General features: G+C 35.6%; 1 protein-coding gene across 8 annotated transcripts in view; it reads right to left on the reverse strand.

Annotated features, from left to right (window-relative positions):
- POSTN (periostin) overlaps positions 1–17,972 on the reverse strand; it is a 31,278-nt gene extending 13,306 nt beyond the window's left edge. For 3 of the 8 annotated variants that reach the window (XM_041467022.1, XM_041467021.1, XM_041467016.1), the window contains exons 1-16: positions 17,779–17,970; positions 16,205–16,303; positions 12,347–12,411; positions 10,998–11,155; positions 10,228–10,392; positions 9,267–9,413; positions 8,238–8,379; positions 7,419–7,631; positions 7,124–7,258; positions 5,561–5,709; positions 4,955–5,091; positions 4,057–4,187; positions 2,383–2,513; positions 2,120–2,222; positions 1,675–1,742; positions 1,077–1,122 (exon numbers count right to left, since the gene is read on the reverse strand). In XM_041467022.1, coding sequence (XP_041322956.1) covers positions 1,077–1,122; positions 1,675–1,742; positions 2,120–2,222; positions 2,383–2,513; positions 4,057–4,187; positions 4,955–5,091; positions 5,561–5,709; positions 7,124–7,258; positions 7,419–7,631; positions 8,238–8,379; positions 9,267–9,413; positions 10,228–10,392; positions 10,998–11,155; positions 12,347–12,411; positions 16,205–16,303; positions 17,779–17,900 — 2,011 coding nt within the window. In that variant the 5' untranslated portion in view covers positions 17,901–17,970. Of the gene's footprint in view, positions 1–1,076; positions 1,123–1,674; positions 1,743–2,119; positions 2,223–2,382; positions 2,514–4,056; positions 4,188–4,954; positions 5,092–5,560; positions 5,710–7,123; positions 7,259–7,418; positions 7,632–8,237; positions 8,380–9,266; positions 9,414–10,227; positions 10,393–10,997; positions 11,156–12,346; positions 12,412–16,204; positions 16,304–17,778 lie in introns of all 8 variants that reach the window. The other 5 variants (XM_041467023.1, XM_041467018.1, XM_041467019.1 and 2 more) reach the window with 3 other exon arrangements.
- Between the last annotated feature and the right edge of the window lie 355 nt (positions 17,973–18,327).

An 18,327-nucleotide genomic window follows, 5' to 3' on the forward strand; every position in this document is an offset into this window, starting at 1 on the left:
ATGAACAAGCCGAGTGACCTCATCAGCTCCTCAAAAGTCTTGATCTCAAGATCTTTCACCATCTTGATCACCCTTTTCTGGACAATGGGCCCAAAACTGCCCCAGCATTTGAGGTGAGGCTGCCCCAGTGCAGAGGAGAGCGGGACAATTCCCCTCCCTTGCCCAGCTGGTGATGCTATGCCTGATGCACCCCAGCACACAGTTGGCAACTTTGGCTGCTGGGGCAGTGTTGACTCATATTCAATTTGCCATCAAGGTGAATTACTCCATTTTTTGTTTCAAGGGTTTCTTAACTTCAGTATGTCCATTCCCAATTTTAAAAAGTCTGATGGCATGGTTTCACTTCATACTGTGAAATATGGGTAGGACTCCACAAGAATTTAGTAATTTGTCTAAATTCATCTTGCCTCACAAGGTTACAGAAGGAACTCTGTTTTCTAACAGCTTGTCTCAACACATACTCTATAATCAGAAATTAAATGCACATCCTGAGAAAGGAAACAAGAGAGCTAAAAGGTTTTTTTTTTTTTTTTTGTTTTTGTTTTTTTTTTTTTTACATGTACTCCCTAAAGAGAAAATATTCTGAACAACTGTCTCCCATTCAAGCCTCATATTTGCACATATGGGAAACAGGGTCAAGAGGTACACTCTGTCCCTCTGGAAACATTTATGAAAAAAACGTGTCTCAGCACACAGACAATGCTGCATCTTGGAGAGTACAATACAATGCTACATCTTAGAGAGAGATACAACTTTGTTATGCACCAAGCACTGAACCTTGGCTAAAAGCTGAAAAACAATCTTTTCCATATGTATCTTGTCTACCACAAGAGTTTAAACAGCTTACTTCAGGGTTACTTTCCAGTCACACATCTGGAAAGGAAAAAATACAGTAGCACAGCAGCCAGAAACATTGTAGTTTGTGTCTTTATCTTCCTTTTCTTCATTGGCACAAGTTACTTTCCCAGAAATTTCTTTCTTCTTTATTGAAAAAGAGATGTACAATTCCAAACTGGAATTGGCACCACTTAAAAAGCAATATCCAACCCAACTGGAAGTACTTAAAATGAACTTACTGTAAAATGTCAGTGGAATCTCTTTGAAGGTACTGTCACGAACAAACTATAAAAACAGAAAAGTATTTAAAATTTTTAAAAAGTAACACTTGCCTTATAGTTTCCTAGTGACTGTGAGTAGGATTCACTCCTTCATTGACCTAAAAGTTAGGTGATGCTATTTGTCTAGGTTCTCTTGTTCATTGTTGAGGGAGAATGCAATCTCAAGAGGATAGCTGAGAGGGATAAGGATGCCTACTTTTCTTCACAGGTTCTTAATGCTGCTGGTTTTAATAGCATAAGACTTTAGTCACTCAGTATTTTTTTTTTTTTTTCAAATAAATGATTTGTTTTCCAAGAGTGATGAAGTGAACTAAAGAGCAGATTTGGGCCAATTCAAACTGAAGTTATCCAAATGCAAATATACTACAATTATTTGGCACTGAAAAACATAATTGTTGAGTGCAGGGTATCATTCATGATTATATTTGGGTAACTGGGAGCTATTGAATGTGTTGTCTGCTGAAGAAAGAAAGGACCAGAGAATCACTTATGACTTATAATGTGCTCATTTTCACAGATCCTGCCAGAAAGACAGAGAGAATTACTGAAAGAATACCTTAATTTGAATGTATTTAATCAACTTCTTCAGTATGGTGAGCAGCTGATCATTTCCAACAGGCAGCTCTGACAAAAGAACAGGCATGTAAGATGAAATATACAACTGTGTGCTTTTTTACTTTGATTTACAATGATCAGGAGATGAAATCATTCTAAAACACTCACACTGGCGTGCACTCGATATATATTATTCCATATCAGCAGAAAAGGTAGTCTTTGTCTAGTCTTGTCTTTCATATACTTTACTTTCATAAAATTTCAAAATCTTGTCAAGGTTTCAAGCAAGTCTCTTCCACAAAATGAGCATTGAGGTAAATTTTCTGTTTCAAATTCCACATAGGAATTGTATCTTTAAATTGATTACCTTTTTAAAGTTATTGCAATTACAAAGCATGTAAACAAATTTAAAAGAGTGGGCACAAATTTCATGAAATAATACTCACCTGCTGGATATAGGAGTTTGTCAATGACGTGAATGACACCATTTGTTGCCATGAGATCAGATTCTCTTGATTTCAGTTCATTAACTAGAAGAGTATCATTCACCTGGATCAAAAAGAACCCAAGTTATCAAAGATATTAGAAAATAACCCCAAACCCTATTATAACATTTGGAGAAATGCATGCCATTTTATAATGTGGATAGACATGGAGTATCAAATCTCTGTTACAAGGCTGTAGCAGGGAGACATTTTCTATACTTAACTGTTTTCAAGTAGAGTTTGCCTCCTTGGATGGTTTTAAGAATATTTGTTACACCAGGCTCAAAGCCACTTCCGATAAAAACTCCTTGTGTTAAGTGGTAAAGAAGAATATTCCTGAGAGCATTTTTGTCTCCTATGTAAAAATAAAAAAGTTGGAATAAAATTAAATGGTAGGGGATTGTTCTTTGTAGGAATGCTAAGGATTCACATAGACTTGAGCTAGAATGAAACATAATATGTATGAAAATACCATGAACACATACAAGGGAAAAAGCCCAACTATATGACAAAAAGATACTCAGAACATAATCACAAAGATCCTATGAGAAATCTTCTACAAAAGAGCATAAAAATGGTCAATGGAGCAATTAGGAGTGCTGAGTTTGTCTGTTCTTACAGAGGACAGAAGCAGCTTGGAGAAGTCAGGCAAGGGGAAACCACCCTATTTTAGGGAAGATTTCCATATTTCAAAGTATGGCCTTCCTATGTGGGATGAAAATAAAAAAAAATCAAATATTTTCAAGACTGTCTTAAAAAAAAAAAAAAAAGTATTCTCCAGCTCAAGTTAATATCCTGATAAGGCTGTCTGGGTCTGTGGAGGTTGAGACTCATAGGATGGGCTGCAGAACAACTACAACATGCCCAGCAGACAGGGTATCAAGCAGAGAAACTTTAAAACACATCTGTTTGCCATTACATGGAATGTTGACCCCCAATACTAGAATTACATGCTGATACTAGTTGTTATTAGTAGTTCCAGCCTTGATGAAACTGCAGTGGGAATCTTGTCTGGTCATATTCTTTTCCTGATGTCTCTTTCAGTGAAAATTTTCTGGTTTTTCCCTGTGTTTTGCTCTGATCACTGACACTACTGCAGTTTACTTCACTACTGAAATGCAATTAATTATCTTCTTCTTCCTAGTAAAATTAGCACTGATATTTTGTAACTGGACCATTCATAGGTAGCATTAAGTTCCGTAAAAAGCCTAAACATGGCCACTCCCAAGATTTTTGCACAAACTATCAGATTACATTTGTAACTATGCCACTATAGTTACTGGTTAAAATAATCCTTGGTTTGTGTCTTTCTTATACATAAAAAAAGTATTTCTTTATATTGGTTAAAGAGCTATATACTTTAAGGTTTAATCTTTATGGAGAAAGCAACATAATAACTTAAAAGAAAACCAAGATAGAATTCTAGAAAATAATCTGGCACAAAAAAAAAAAAAAAATCTGCTGTAAAAAAAAAAAATATGAGGGCCAAGGAAAGCATTAAGTAACTGAGTCACAATGATAGAAAAAAATGGTGCATAAAGCCCCTGGAAATGCAGAAGGGCAAATAAAATTGTCTTCTAACTACAGAATTCGTCCAATATGGCATTGGCTTTGGACAACTTCAAGTTCTGATTTGAAGACAAAAATAATGGAAGGAAGTAACACTATGGAATAAGGTATTGAGAAGCGAAATTTAAACTTAAAAATCGGGTTGGAGATTTTTCCAAAAAGTAATTTTCTCTACGCCCAAGAAGGAAATAATTAAGGGGATTCCTATGACCTGCTCTGTGCAAAAGGCAAACTACTTCAGTAGACAGCTTTTGTGTGAGACGTGCATTAGTCTCTTTTCCAATCAATTTTAATTTTCTCATAATTCCAGGGTTTTTTTGGTTACTTACTTATCAGTATGTCCTTGTCATCATCAGTCAAACCTTTAAAGGCATCGTTAGTTGGGACAAACAGAGTCCACTGTCCAGGCCGTGACAGAACATCATCCAAATCTGCAGCTTTCACCAGACTGAGGAAAATGCTGTTTACAGCAAACAGACAAACAAAAAATACATGTTGTTGAAATGTGGTATAATTGGGTCCAGGTACATAGTTCTCCCATTTTTATTTCTGATAGTTTCAATTTTCAAACACTTTCACTGTTTCCCAGCAATAAAGATAGTGGAAGAGGAAAATGAGAAAAAAAAAGAAGAGAAAAAAGGAAAAGGCAGTCTTAAAAGTAGCAGACAGAGGAAAAACTATTTGAAAAAAAAATATATTGGCAACCAGGATCAGAGGAGGATTTGTCAAATACAAATGAGATCATACAGATAAAATGAGGATGCAAAAGATTGTTCTTGCTCTTTGATTGTATTGAGATACTTGCAGGAAAAGGACAGAAATAAGTACTGGAAAGGTATGCAATCCTACTGCACCCATATGGAATTGTATCGCTCAATAATTAAAACTCCAGAATCCATTACATTTATAGCTCTGGATGTATCACTCAATTCTTTCTGTCTTTTTACTTCTCTCATTCTAGTGTCTTACAAGCTTTTGTGCCATAAGAAAGCATTCTAGCATAGAGTGTGAAAGCCTTTTCAGCATACAGCTGGAGAACATTTTTCTTCTCCCACATTTTTTTTTTCCTTTTATGTTATTTATGTAGTTAATAAACCCTTCTCTGCCATCCCTGCTCTCAAAACCCCAACAACTCACATGCTCACAGTTCAAAACTTTTTCTCAGACCATCTGTGCTGTATATATCCTCTGCAGGAAAATCTCAATTCTGTCAGTATTGCTACTCACCTAAAACGCTTATCATTTCTCAGCATTTCATGCAAAGTCTTTTCTGCTGGATTGATGATCTGTCTGAAGACGTGAATGAAACCATTTCTTCCTTCTTTGCTTCCTCTGACCATGCATGAATTTTCAATACATACAGCCTTATTGAAAGAGAAACAAATGTAGTAGCTGTTTACACAATGTTAAAAATAACAACCATATATATTTCCTACAGTCAAATTGTGTGTTCTTGCCAGGAAATTTGGCATTGCTTGAGTAAGCAGAAATAGCAAAATCTATAATAAAATAGCATGGTGCAAATATTTTAAAAGTTGGTTTTTGTGTGTGCATGTTTTTCCCTTGAGATTGTTCTTAATTAGTGTTAAAAACGAGGTTCAAAAATTTGTAAGCAGCTAAACACCCACTTTGAAATTCTGTTGCATTTTCCCAAAGAGTTGCAAACAAAGCTTGGACTGAGAAAGATCAGATGTTAATTTTTTGCTACCTTAAAAGTTGAAGGATTTTTTGCTAGATAGTCATAATGGTAAATGTTGGGGGTTTCATTCAGCTTTGCCTTTTATTAAGTTTTCATAGTCGGATGCATATTTTTAGAAAGACTCATTCACTTACTGTGCGATACACGAAGACTCTGAGTAGTTTTCCTCCAATTGTTTCCAGCTCTTGTCCATTGTACAGTTCATTGAGCCCAACTTTCACTTTTATAATGTGATTCTGCAGGATTGTTTTAAGAAGACGTTGATCCAGCCTTAAGGTGTCATCTACAAAACAAATTAGATATTAATGTACAGTAATTTATATAGTGAATTTTTATTCAAGTATAGTTAAAAGAATCTGGAAATACTGAATCTTTCTTTGAAATGCTTGGGTTAAAGCATGGACAGGTCTGTGTATACAGAAGATAAATTGTTTTGGCCATTCCTCAAATTCAGTCAAGAACTTTGGACACAGCTGTGATTAATTACTATAACTAATATGTCTGAGGATTTATAGGTGGGCCTGCTCCATCTTCTGAATTAGTGCTATATTTTGTATTAGAACTAGTCCTTTCCACATGTGCACCTAAAATCTATACAAATTTGTTTCCTTAGTAGTGAGACTACACTCTAATTCTTTGAGAAAAGACAAGATATCCGTGTGGTCACCTCCGCAAATACACAAACAACTGTTTTGTGGTATATTTATATCAGTTTCTCTCTGCTTTGATGTACTGAGAAATAATAACTTTCTTGTATTTCCTGGGTTTAACTGGGATAGAGTCAAATTTCCTCCTAGCAGGTCCCACAGTGCTGTGTTTTGGGTTTAGTATGAGTATAATGTTGATAACATGCTGATATTTTGGTTGTTGCTGAGCAGTGCTCACCTTAATCCAGGGACATCTCAGTGTCTCATGTTCTGTGAGTGGCCAGGTGCATGAGAGGCTGGAGGAATCATGTCCAGGAGGTGATCCAAACTTGCCAGAGAGATATGCCAAGCCACAGAATGTTGTGCTCAGTGTATAAACTGGGGGAACCTGGCTTGGAGGTGCCAATCAATGGCTGGGCATAGGTCAGGGTAATTGTATCATGCATCACCTGCTTCTCTTAGGTTTTAATTATAATTTTAAAAATTATTACTATTACTATTATTATTATTTTACTATTAGTCATATTAGTATTATTATTTTACATTGTTAAAGTTATCAAATTGTTCATATCTAAGCCTATGAGGTTTTATTACATTTTTTTTTCCTGATTCTCCTCCCCATCCCAGAGTGGGGGAAAGAAGGGACTGATCAAGTGGATGTGTGGTATTTAGCTGTTGGCTGGAATTAAACTACTGCATATATTTTCTGAGAATAAATAAGTTTTGAATCTAATGGAAGTAATGTAAGACTAAGAAAACTAGCAGTTTATTAATATCTATTCCTACAATCTTTATGTGCATATTTTGTATCTTATTTTAGTGCTACTATTTCCATTAGCAAATGATATGACTGAAAACAAGCTGTGCAACCTGGTAGTTAGGCTTGTTTTGTATTTCTACAAGGTATGTAATTTGAAAGGATGAAGTAATTCTATTCTGCTATGATGCTCTTGCAGTGAGACTTAGAACAAGTACTGGGGGTTATTTGGAAAACTGTCAGGGTAGCATATATGCTTGATTATTTTGGCATCTTTTATTAGGGCTACTAACCTGAGAAAGCACCATTCAGAGGTGCCAGGAGAGTGTATTGGCCTTCTGGCCTTAGAGAAGATGCCAGACCTAGCTGTGCCACCAGGTCCGTAAATGTAGTCTGCTGAGCACCTCCAAGCTCAATGACTTGTTTGGCTGCAAATAAAGAATTAAGAAAAGGTATTTTAACACACAATATCTTCCTGTTCCTGTTTTGGATTCTCCATGCTCATCCAGAACTATATATCTGAGGGAATCTGGGTAAAGTTATTGAAAATATCTTCAGTGCAATGAGTTTTTCATACACATCACTGACCAGAATCAGGAATTAGCACTTGATCAATGAGGTGGATAACGCCATTGCTTCTCACAATATCTTTGCGTTTCACCATTTTCACTCCATTTACAGTCAGACTTTCACCATCACAACCAACTTCAACAGTGTTTCCTTCCAAGGTTTCATAGACAGCTCCACCTGTGATGGCTTCAGAGCACTGGAGAGTGTTTAGTATATGGAATTTCACAAGAGCTGCAGAGAAAAGAACAGGAATTTAACAGATGTAGGTGTTCAGATACATACACATATAGGTATAATTTATATAGGTGTGGAATAAATTATCCCAGCTACACTATTTTTAATTAATTTCACTCACAGATGTTTTATTTAAATGTAATGATACTGTAGGCCTCTAAATCACATTTATGATCAAAACTATTTGGCACCCCATATATTATTAAAAATGTATTGGTTTTGCTACAATCTGCTGGTCGCTGCATATGATATGCTCCAAAAAGATCTATGAGTACAAAACTCCATAGGTTATGCAAAGGTATTAGAGAATTTCATAATCAGATAGCCCTGAATTTCTAGGAACAGGAATGTCTATCAGACTTATGCAGCTGAACTATTAGAAAGTCAGTGTGCCTATATTTTCACAGTTCCCTTTAAACTGTTTTGGAGATTTTTTCAATGACTTTCTATCCTTAGTCAAATGGAAAAATTAGAGACAGGAGAAATAACTCCTCCTACACACATGACAGTAGAGGTACTTCATTCCAGAGCTATAAGGGTAGTGCATTTTCTGCCTCCTGATCCACTCATACATATTTCCCATTTGCAAAAAAGTTTAAATACCTTCAGAGGCCACCTTGTCACCCATGATCCTTTCTAAAACTCCCCTCGGAAGTTTCTCAAAAGCTTCATTAGTAGGAGCAAAGATTGTGTAATGACCAGGTCTTCCAAGAATATCCATGACACCTGATGTAATGGCAGGAGCCTAAAATATAATTTTTTCTTTTAATGCTGATTATTTGAAATATTACCAAAATACATTATCTGTCTAATTTTACCTCATGCCTGGAGATACTTGGATGCTAGACTGAGATTATAGTGTTTTAAAAAGATAGATCATGAATGTTATAGAAAGATGAAAAAATTAATCGACAGACGAATATTTTTTAAACTGAAAACCGGAAAGTATTGGTTTTTATATTAAGTTTTCGTAAATATATTAAATATTTTGGTTGCCTGTACTGTCATGAACTGGATTTGAGGGATTCTGAGGATCTTCTCCACCTTTATGCCTCTGCATTTATAATACCTTTTTGTATTTATTAAGGAGATGGAAGATGGAAAAGGACAACAGTTATCTGCAAACCAATGGCAAACCAACGGCATATTTTTTAAAATACGCAGGATGAAAACCATTACACTGTGCAGACACATTTTTCAGAAGATGGAAAAATTGGAAACGGGCAATTTTTAATCATGCTTCGTCTGTGCAAGAAAAATCCTTCTTATGTGCATCTACCGACTCTATGAGTCAGGTTCTGGAATTTATTTGCTGCCTTTACCATTTTTTATTATCCATTTTGAAATTGTTTTTATTTATCTAGCACCAGACTGTAATTTCATGCTCATGTTTCATTTTCTCAGTGCTTGAAGAGAAGACACTTTTTAGGTACAGGGACACATTCTGTCCTATTGATGTTGCCTTTTTAAATGATTAGATTTGCAATATTACCTGAAGCTCTTAATTTAATTTATTTCTCTCTCTTACTGAGCTAACACCTCTTACTTCCAGGTATCATAAACAAATAAAAAAACAATAAAAACCCCCTCCCTTAAATAAACAGAGAAGAGTTTTTACTTTTGTCCACTTACTCTAAATGAAGAAAGATCATCCTCGAATTCAATGAAATCTTGGATGGTATTTGCAACAGAAGTCAGGACACGATCAATAACGTGGACAACACCATTGGTAGCAATTTGGTTGCCATGGATGATCCTGGCACAGTTAACAGTAACAACCTATATTTGAAGAATCAAATAGTAGAAGATTAAACACTAATTTGATCACAAACTTGGACTCTCACGGACTGGCAATGTAGGTACTGCAAATTGTGTATTCACTGCTGTTATTCCAATTGTTTTTTTCAAAATTTGAAGTAAAGCCTTGTAAGATATGAAAGCTTGACTAAGCTTCTGGAAGGATAGCAGCAGATTTATTCACGTTACATTGATTTCATATTCATGTTTAATTTCTTACTGCAATTCTGATTTCTTATCTGGCTAATATGTTTATTGTACTGGTTTTTTAGCAATAAACCCCCTTAGACAAACAAACATTTTGATGCATTTAAGACAACAAAGATGAGTGACTTAACTGGGAGGTTTCTAGCATTTATAATTTTTTTTTTTTGCCTAGCAAATAATGGATGAGTGTTTCCTACAACTTTCAATGCTCCTACCATGCACTCAAAGTCAAATATTCAAATAAAAATTCTGCTTTAATATTATTTAGCAAAACTATAAAAATTAATAGTAGATTTTGCTGTCAAATTTATTATGACCATGTATTTGGACCACAAAAGGCTTTGTCTTTTATGAAGAAAGTTCATTTTCATTTGCACATTGATTTCTAAACAGCACAATCTTTACTCATCTTTTCTTAGTGATTAGTCTACATAGCAATCAAAAGTTCTTCAAGAGAATATTTATTTTTGTCAGTGGCAACTGACTTGGTGGAAGGTAAACTTTTGATAATATACTTTCTTAGTTATATAAGGAAATAAAGGCATCAACTAAATAAATATATTAGGGGGGAAAAGGAGAATAGACTTACCCCATTAGGATAATGGTTAATAAACAATTTCTGGCCATTATACATAGACACCAGGGTCATGCCATTCTTAAGATCTTTTGTCAACATGCGCTTGTTTAACATGTGGTGGTGGAGAGAATTATACAGTTCAATATTTACATTGTCAACCAAATTCCTGTGAGTTTCCTGAAGAAAAAAAGAAATTTAATTAATTACAAGCTTAAAATCATCCTGCCATTCAGAAAGATGTAACTATTGTTTTACCTTAGTTTATGCTTTCAACATACTCAGCATCTGTTAGGGAAGATGAATTTGATGCCTATAAATCTGGCTCTACTTAAATGATCTTTAAGTCTGATTTGCTCACAAATGGAAGATGAGTCTTCATCACAGTCAAATCATTGGAGGAGCTTTAATTCAATGTTTTTTCAACGAAAATCATTACTAAAAGAAGGACACCTGAATTTCTGACAGTGTACAGTCATACATCATGTACCTGCTGGAATTCCTAGGAGTTTCCCTGAAACTATGCTAAAGAAATTACTAATACGTGTCATGCAAGTGCTTAAGAAGCAATGACAGTTGCTTAGTACTCCTGAAAGTAAACTCAGGTTTTCTAGCTTCAGAAATGTACATTAAACATGTAGATTATTTCATTATTACCTGCATTATGTCCTTCTATGTCTAAAATCTTGACATTGTTTCCAATCTAATTTATCCCACACTAGCTGTTTCAGCTAAAATGTTTAACTCATGCACATGCACACAGACACAAAGACACACAGACATACTGAATCTAGCTGGTCCCAGGCTTCATTGCTTGGCGCAAAGAAAGTGAATGATCCTCGTCCCTCAATCTCTTCTCTCAGCTTTGACATGTCAGAGTAGCGCTGTGTGGTGGTAGCTCCCACAATACCAAGCGTACCATAGACATGATCAATAGGAGCAACTAAAATAAACACAAGGAAAGAATAATGTAAACTCTTCAGTTTATCGCAATCAAATTTTCTTTGTGTCTTTTGGATGCATAATAGTTCTGAAACTGTTTAAGTCAGAATTAAACAATATGTTTAGATAAAAGATTTCATTGTCAACATACTCAAAAATCATCTAAGCACATCTGCCTGCTATTGCTTTTTTGTGATTTTCTTAATGAAAAATTAGATCAAGCAATATTGAATATTGTAAAGTTTTCTTTAGAAGAGATGGTGTATTTTGTATCAACCCAACATGAAGAAGGGAGGCTATCCCACAAAAATTTCAGTGGAGTGGGTCTTATTCGGTCATGATGGACCAGAATTCTTTTTGTGAGGCCTCTTACACTTCTTCGAGTGTCTGGTTTATGCAGGTACTGATCCATCCAGAGAGTAAGAATGGCCATAGTCTCACAATTAAAACATGGCTACATGAGAACAGCATTCATCTCTCCTAATTTTAAGCATCTAGAAATGAGACATTTGCATGCAACCTAATGGTTCTTGGTTCTTTTTATGGTTCTTGAGAAGAACAGGTGATTCTAGTGTGTGACTGATCTCATCCTAATGTCAGCATCTGGAGGGAGATTAATTTATCTAAACAAACTGAAATCTGCATTATTGAACATAAAAGAATTATCTCAGTTATAGGGATCAAAAACTATGAAATGTATTCCTTCTCATACTACTCTTTCCTGCTGTGGTTTTATTTTTACAAAGCAGAATAGCATAAATAGGAAAGATGAAGAAGTTCTGTCTTCATTTTCACTCTTTCTTTGATAAAGGTAATAAGATTCTTTAGGTAAATTAGATTCAAATTTTTTCAGAAAAAGGAAAATACAAAATTTAGATATGGTCCACCCTGGGACCTGGCTTTCTGACCACACCGGTATGTTTCAAACTTGGCAGCTTTGGGAACTGAAGACACTCTCAGTTCTCACCAATCCAGAATCTGGAAGGAGCTGGGAAGTTCAACCTAGACTTTATGATCAAATTCAGTGCTAGCTAATTGTTAATTGTGCTTGCCACATGCAAATGAAGCTGTGCATTCTCAGGCAGAACTTCTTAAAAAGGGCAATCATCTCTCATGATGACCACCTTTGAAACTCTTTGCAATCGTAATTCTTTCTGTATGCCAATTTATCAATAAGAAAATAAGCTTGTACCTGCAGGACATCCTCTCGTGCCATCCATCTTCATATAGCCAGGACAGCACTCATATAAGACAGTTCTGTAGGATGTAGACAAAAGCACAATTAAATAATATGCAGGAGAAATAAACTAATTTTAGTTAAGTCTAATTTTATTTCTATTATCAATTTTTCATTGCTAGCACATACTCTCCAGCTTTTCAGCCTTTTTTTGTCATTCAGCCCTTTTTGTATTGATTACAAATTGTTCATATATTGCTAAATGTAAAGTTTTTGAATTTAAAGAATGACTGCCATAATTAAAATAAAATCCTCGTCGAAGGGCTGTAAAGGAAAAAGACAAATTTAAATTAACAGAATAGAAATTAAAGTGACAGAACTACATGTGGTCAGCTACACATTATAGAAATTAACAAGTATTTCAGAGAAGGTCCTGTGCATTGTATGGAGACAAAAAGTGTGATAAGAAAGCCTCTGTTTTCCAAGGAAGAATCTGAAGAAGCTGAGGAATGAGGGAGAGAACTAATTAAGAACAGACATAAAACTGGTTACAGAGAAGGAAGTCACTAAAAACTGGATGGGTAGACTCAAGGGAAAGTCCACAGGTAAATGTAGTAAGGATAAAAACCAGAATACAAAAAACCAAACCCAGGGTTTAAAAAAACTTGTCATCACAGCACACAGAGATTTTAGCATTGCCAGGGGCGAGGAAATGTTATATAAAATTCTCTCATTCTCAAATACACATAAGTTACACATAACAGCAAACCAGGGCTGAATGACGATTCTATAAAGTAATGTTCATTTTAACATTGTGTTTCTTATAAGATATAATGTCTTCTTAATTAATAGACAGAAATAAGAGTTCTGCCATTGACCTGTCTGAAAAATCTTCCTCTTTTACAGGAAAATGCAAATTCACTAAAGTTATCACTGAAGTGATTTTAGCTCCTTGGAAGAAATTTAATACATTAAACTTTAGATGCTATTTTTCAAATTATGGTACACCATAATTTGTACAGTATATGGTACACCATAAAGACATCACTGCTTTACATAATATGTTTATTTTTATAGATGTGGCTGATGGAAGTTCAAAAGTTCTGAGCACTCATTCCTTGAAGCTTTTTACTGGGTCTTTAACCGCTACAGTTCAGTTTTAATTGCAGAATCTTTGGTGGCAGTTGAGTACATTTTTCTCACGTTTCATAATTTAAAGCTGACAAAAAGTTAATCACAACCACATTAAAATGAACAGCTCATTCAAAATAAAAAGTTGGGCTTAATATCTTCAACATCCAAACTACTTTGAAAGATTTTAAAATAAAGCAGACTGGAAGAAAAATAATAATAAACAGAATGATTGGAAAAGCGAGGATTATCATTCCATAAAAGAGAGCAATTTGATAGAGGTGGTGAAAATTATTTCTTTTTTAAACACAGTCTTTTATTTCTCCATGCTATGAAAATATTTTTTATCCATTCCTTCACATGCATAAATGTACATGACATGTTCACCCTTCTGCCATGGGCATATTTTCAACAGAGAAACCATATATTGAAAGTATTTGTATAGTTTTTTAGTACATCTCTTTCTTTAAAGCAATTCATTAAAGGCTATATCTTGGGAATGCATGGATAGCATAGGCTACAGATTTTTAATCTAATGATAAATCTTTTACTCTTAGTCCTTCTTGCATTCTTGCCAGAAACTAATAATAAAAACATAATAATCTGATTATCTGTTAAAAAAAAAACCAAACAAATGTAGCAAAATAGGAATTAAAATGTTCCCCTAACTGTGTGGACTGCTTTGTCATGAGAAAATATTTTTTCCTCCCCTGGAATAGAAATTATTTCCCCCTCATCCCATGGGAAGCTATGAAAGATTGAAGTTTAATTAGCTTTTGGAAAAAGGAAAGAGGCAGCTGAGTTATAAGCATAGAGTAAGACATGGCAAGTTTAATCCTCATACTACATCCAGCTATGATACAATTAATGAAAGACAGAAAATTGGCTGAAGAACATAGGTAAGAAGAAAATTCTTCTTCAGCCAAGCATTACAAGATCAGTGCTTTTTTTTACCAAGTATCTTGTTGTGCACAGCCCAGGCTTCTTTTCAGTTAGCAAGCTCCTACTTACATTATTCATGTTCCCTTACATTTTTCTGTAGAAGTTAGAAGGTTCTTTAGCTGTGCCCAAAATATAAGAAAGATGAGATGAGAGAAAAGAGGTTTGTATCGAGCAACAGCCCACAATAAGGTCAGAACCAGATAAAATGCAGTGCAAGGTGCTGTTCCTCAGTAGAACCTGTGTGTAGGCAGAGCACACGGGAAATGCCACATCAGACCAGACCAGAAATTATGCTCATATGAATACCTACTAGTTCAGTATAAGCCTGTGGCCAAAAGAAGAAAGAAAGCAATTATTCAGCTAAGAAACAAATGATGCATTCTTGAGGTTTTGGTGGGGTTTGTTTCTTTGTCTTTGTTGGGTTTTTTCTTTTTTTGATTGGTTGTTTTTTGTTTTGGTTTGGTTTTTTTGTTGATTTTTCTTCTTGTTGTTTTTGTTTTTTTGGTTCTTTTTTAAGTACAACATTGTTCTGACCTCATCCAAAGGAGTATATTCCAAAGGAAAAAGACAGAACAGCACTACCTTAATCCTTGTTATTCTTGGCTAATAGAGCCAGTTTTTAGTTTATTCAAATCAGCTCTGTGACTCATCTGTTTCTACTTCTTGCTGGCATGGAGATAAAATACTGCTGAGAAACAGTGGAAAGACTTTTGGCCCAACAAATGCTGATTTTAGGAAATTTGCATCTTACACTTCCATTGTAAATGGGAATTGCACATAATAAAAACCTTCAACATTTTATAGACATAAGCTAGGGAGGACTTTTTAACGTGTAGATATTGACATGAGATGAGCTGTTGTCCTTACGATTAGCGTTCTTATTGGAGAAGTCTCTTAGCCTTGTCTGTGTTTCTGGGTTTAGTATGCAGAGTATAAAACTCATTAATGGCTAAGACTAAGTTACAACAGATGCTTTATTATAACCACAAAAACACTTTAAACAACCCTCAGGAGTTCCACGACTCAACTTATTCTCACACACATTCTTTTCCTCATCTAGCCCTGCTCTGTGAGTGCTTGTACCATGTAGGGGGCATTAAATTGGAAGGGGAAGGGTAGGTGATAACTTTGTATACACTATCATGACCAAACCCACCCAGCCCCACCTCTCAATGTCTTCCTCTGGTTGGCTGTATTAGACTTCTTGAGGCCTTGCACAGGATTTGTGAAATGTTTTACAACTAACATTCCTCAAAATTCTAGTAATGAGGAGAGCAAAGTCTCCACGTGACTTCAGTTCAGTAAGTTTAAACTGCCTATTGCTTCAAACTATTTTTCCTAACACATGAAGTTATCTATCACTGCTTCTGGAGCTTTGCAAAGTAATGAATTCCCTCAGACTCATTCTGAGAGCAGACTTTCTTTCATGGGAAGACATGACATCTATCTAGGAATGAAACCACAGAAGTATGTTGCTTTCCAAAACTGCCTGTGAGAATATTCAAGTTCCTCTCTAAGCATTTTCAGGAAATACCTTCTTCCCAATGTGTCTGCGGTAGAATAAAATTTAGTGCCAAAGTTGTCAGTAGTATGGCAGACTTTACTGAAAAGGTGAAGTATTTTGTATGACTTGCAGTGTGCCCAGAGAAGGAAAGGGGAAGTCAGTATTGCAATGCCACCTGGAGGAGAAGTAAAGATTCTAATATAAACTATAAACAGTTTGTCGATGAGAAAAGGAGTTTTCTAATAGTACATTTTATTATCTCAGTGGAGAGTAGTTTGGAAGCAGAGCATACTTACGCTTTCTTTCCACAGATGGATTGCTGGTACCAGTTTCTGCAAGTGCTGAAGTATTTCTTTTTTGTTCCCATAACTTGCTGAAGAGCACAGACATTTGGGCTATGGGTGTAATGAGAAACATTTTAAAAAGAAGTTTTCATACATGAAAAATTTTACATTAAATAGTAGCAAATAGTTTTCCTGTCGAGTAAGAAATTAACATCTGGCTTCAGTACCCAGGACAGGTGTGTTTTGAAGTAGCCACAGTGCAAATCCTTGGGACTGCCCAGCTGGATTCCTTGGCAAGTCCACCCTCCCTGCAGCGACAGAAGCTTCCCCTTGTTCTGGTTTGACCCTGTGTCTCTGATGGGCAGTGATCACCAGCTGTGCCCAGGCAAGTCTCGATATCCATTACTCCCTTCCTCCTGTGAAGTGAATTACCAGCCACCGGGGACCAGTGAACACCATGAGGCTCTTTTCATTAAAGTTTTTGTCTTTTACACATCTGTGCAGCTGGAGGTCATGGGGAGATGGGGAAGAAAAGTGCCTTGTTCTTTATGCAGAAGGAAGCCCTGTCTTCTGTAAATCAATCAGCTATTTTGATTACCAACCATTTTGAGTACCGCAGGCACCTAAATAAACATTCTGGGAATTACTGGGGACCAAAGGGTAAATTGGCATGTAAATAAAAGGAGTCACAGACTTCAGAGGAGGAATACGTGTTCCTTAGCATGGTGGTGTACAAATATGAATTTCTTATAGTCAAATTCCATGGAGCAAGGGCATTTCACCCCTTATTTTTATACTTCTGCAATTAAAAAAATTCATCAGTTCAGAAGTTAGAATATATACTTTACATCACTGGGAAGCAGTGAGCTTCTTTATTTGAAAAGCTAAAAAAAAATTGAAAAGCGTGTGTGTGTAGCAGGCAGTGGGAAGATAGGATGGTAAACAATTCTTATTCACAGAATGTGTTTTGCTTAAGAAGACAAGAGGAAAATATCTTTAGGCACATGTGTTTCCCTGACACCAGCTGTTCAAATTATTTCCATGTCTCCAAGCAGACTGGCTTGTAAGCGTTGCCTTTTGGAAGCCCTGCTGAGCAGCGTGCTGCATTGCTTTAGTGGGAACAGAAGTTTCACAAAGGATTCCCAGTATATATTCCCGCATTAGGAAACATTTAAATAGAGTCAATGGTTTTCATCAGGATGGAATAAAGAGACAAAATACTGTGGATAGCTATAAACTCTGCAAAAGTTTGAAAACACATTAAAAATTTCTGATCTCCCGTTACAATACTTAGGAACTGAAATTAATTTTGGTGATTCTCAATCACACTTTATCCATTTAGAAGAGGTGATTTAGAGTTCCTTCCATTTTAGTAAGTTTAACAGTATTCTGTCTCCTTTTAAAACCCCGTGAAAAGGTTTTTAGTCAGGAAAAATTCTTGTAAAATTAATTTTAAAAGAAAATTCTACTTGAATGACAGTAAAAATTCATTGTGAAAAATTACATGTAATATAATGCTAGAAGAAAGGGGAGAATAAAAATTAACAAGCTTCCTTTTAAACTAGAAATAAAAGCCAGTTACTTACCCCTGGTCTCGTGCCCTTATTCGACTGTGAGTTAAAATCTTGTCATAGTGAGCATAAGCAGCTGCTTGTTCAAAAGCAGACAACAAAAAAGTCAAAAAAGTGAATAAGAAAAAGATCTTCATCTTTAGTCCTGTGTTGCTTCTGGCAAGTCTAGAAGAGAGAACTGGCAAAGGGTCTGGAGTGCTGACAATTTATATACATGCTAGAAGGTGGTGGGAGGGAACCACAGGATCAACCTGAAACTTTGTACCACCCCCCCTTAGAACAGCAGCTTTTGCTGCCAGCTTCAGTAACCTAAATCAGTACCCTAATTAACCATATAAATAATTTCTTTAAACCCCCAATTGATTAATTTCTTCCTTATTACAGAAGGCTTAACATTTTATTCTGCTGACACAACAACAGAGAGAGTTTGAGAAGTTTAGACTTTGACTTATGGTTTAGTATTTATAGCACTGAGGCATCCAGAGGTCGTGATCACTGCGTGTGGTTTTAGTCAAACCCAGAGGAAGATGTTGTCTGTTCCCATAAGAACTGCATTGCTTTCCT

The sequence above is a fragment of the Pyrgilauda ruficollis genome, unplaced genomic scaffold (genome assembly GCF_017590135.1).
Source record: "Pyrgilauda ruficollis isolate IOZ18807 unplaced genomic scaffold, ASM1759013v1 scaffold20, whole genome shotgun sequence".
NCBI lineage: Eukaryota > Metazoa > Chordata > Aves > Passeriformes > Passeridae > Pyrgilauda > Pyrgilauda ruficollis.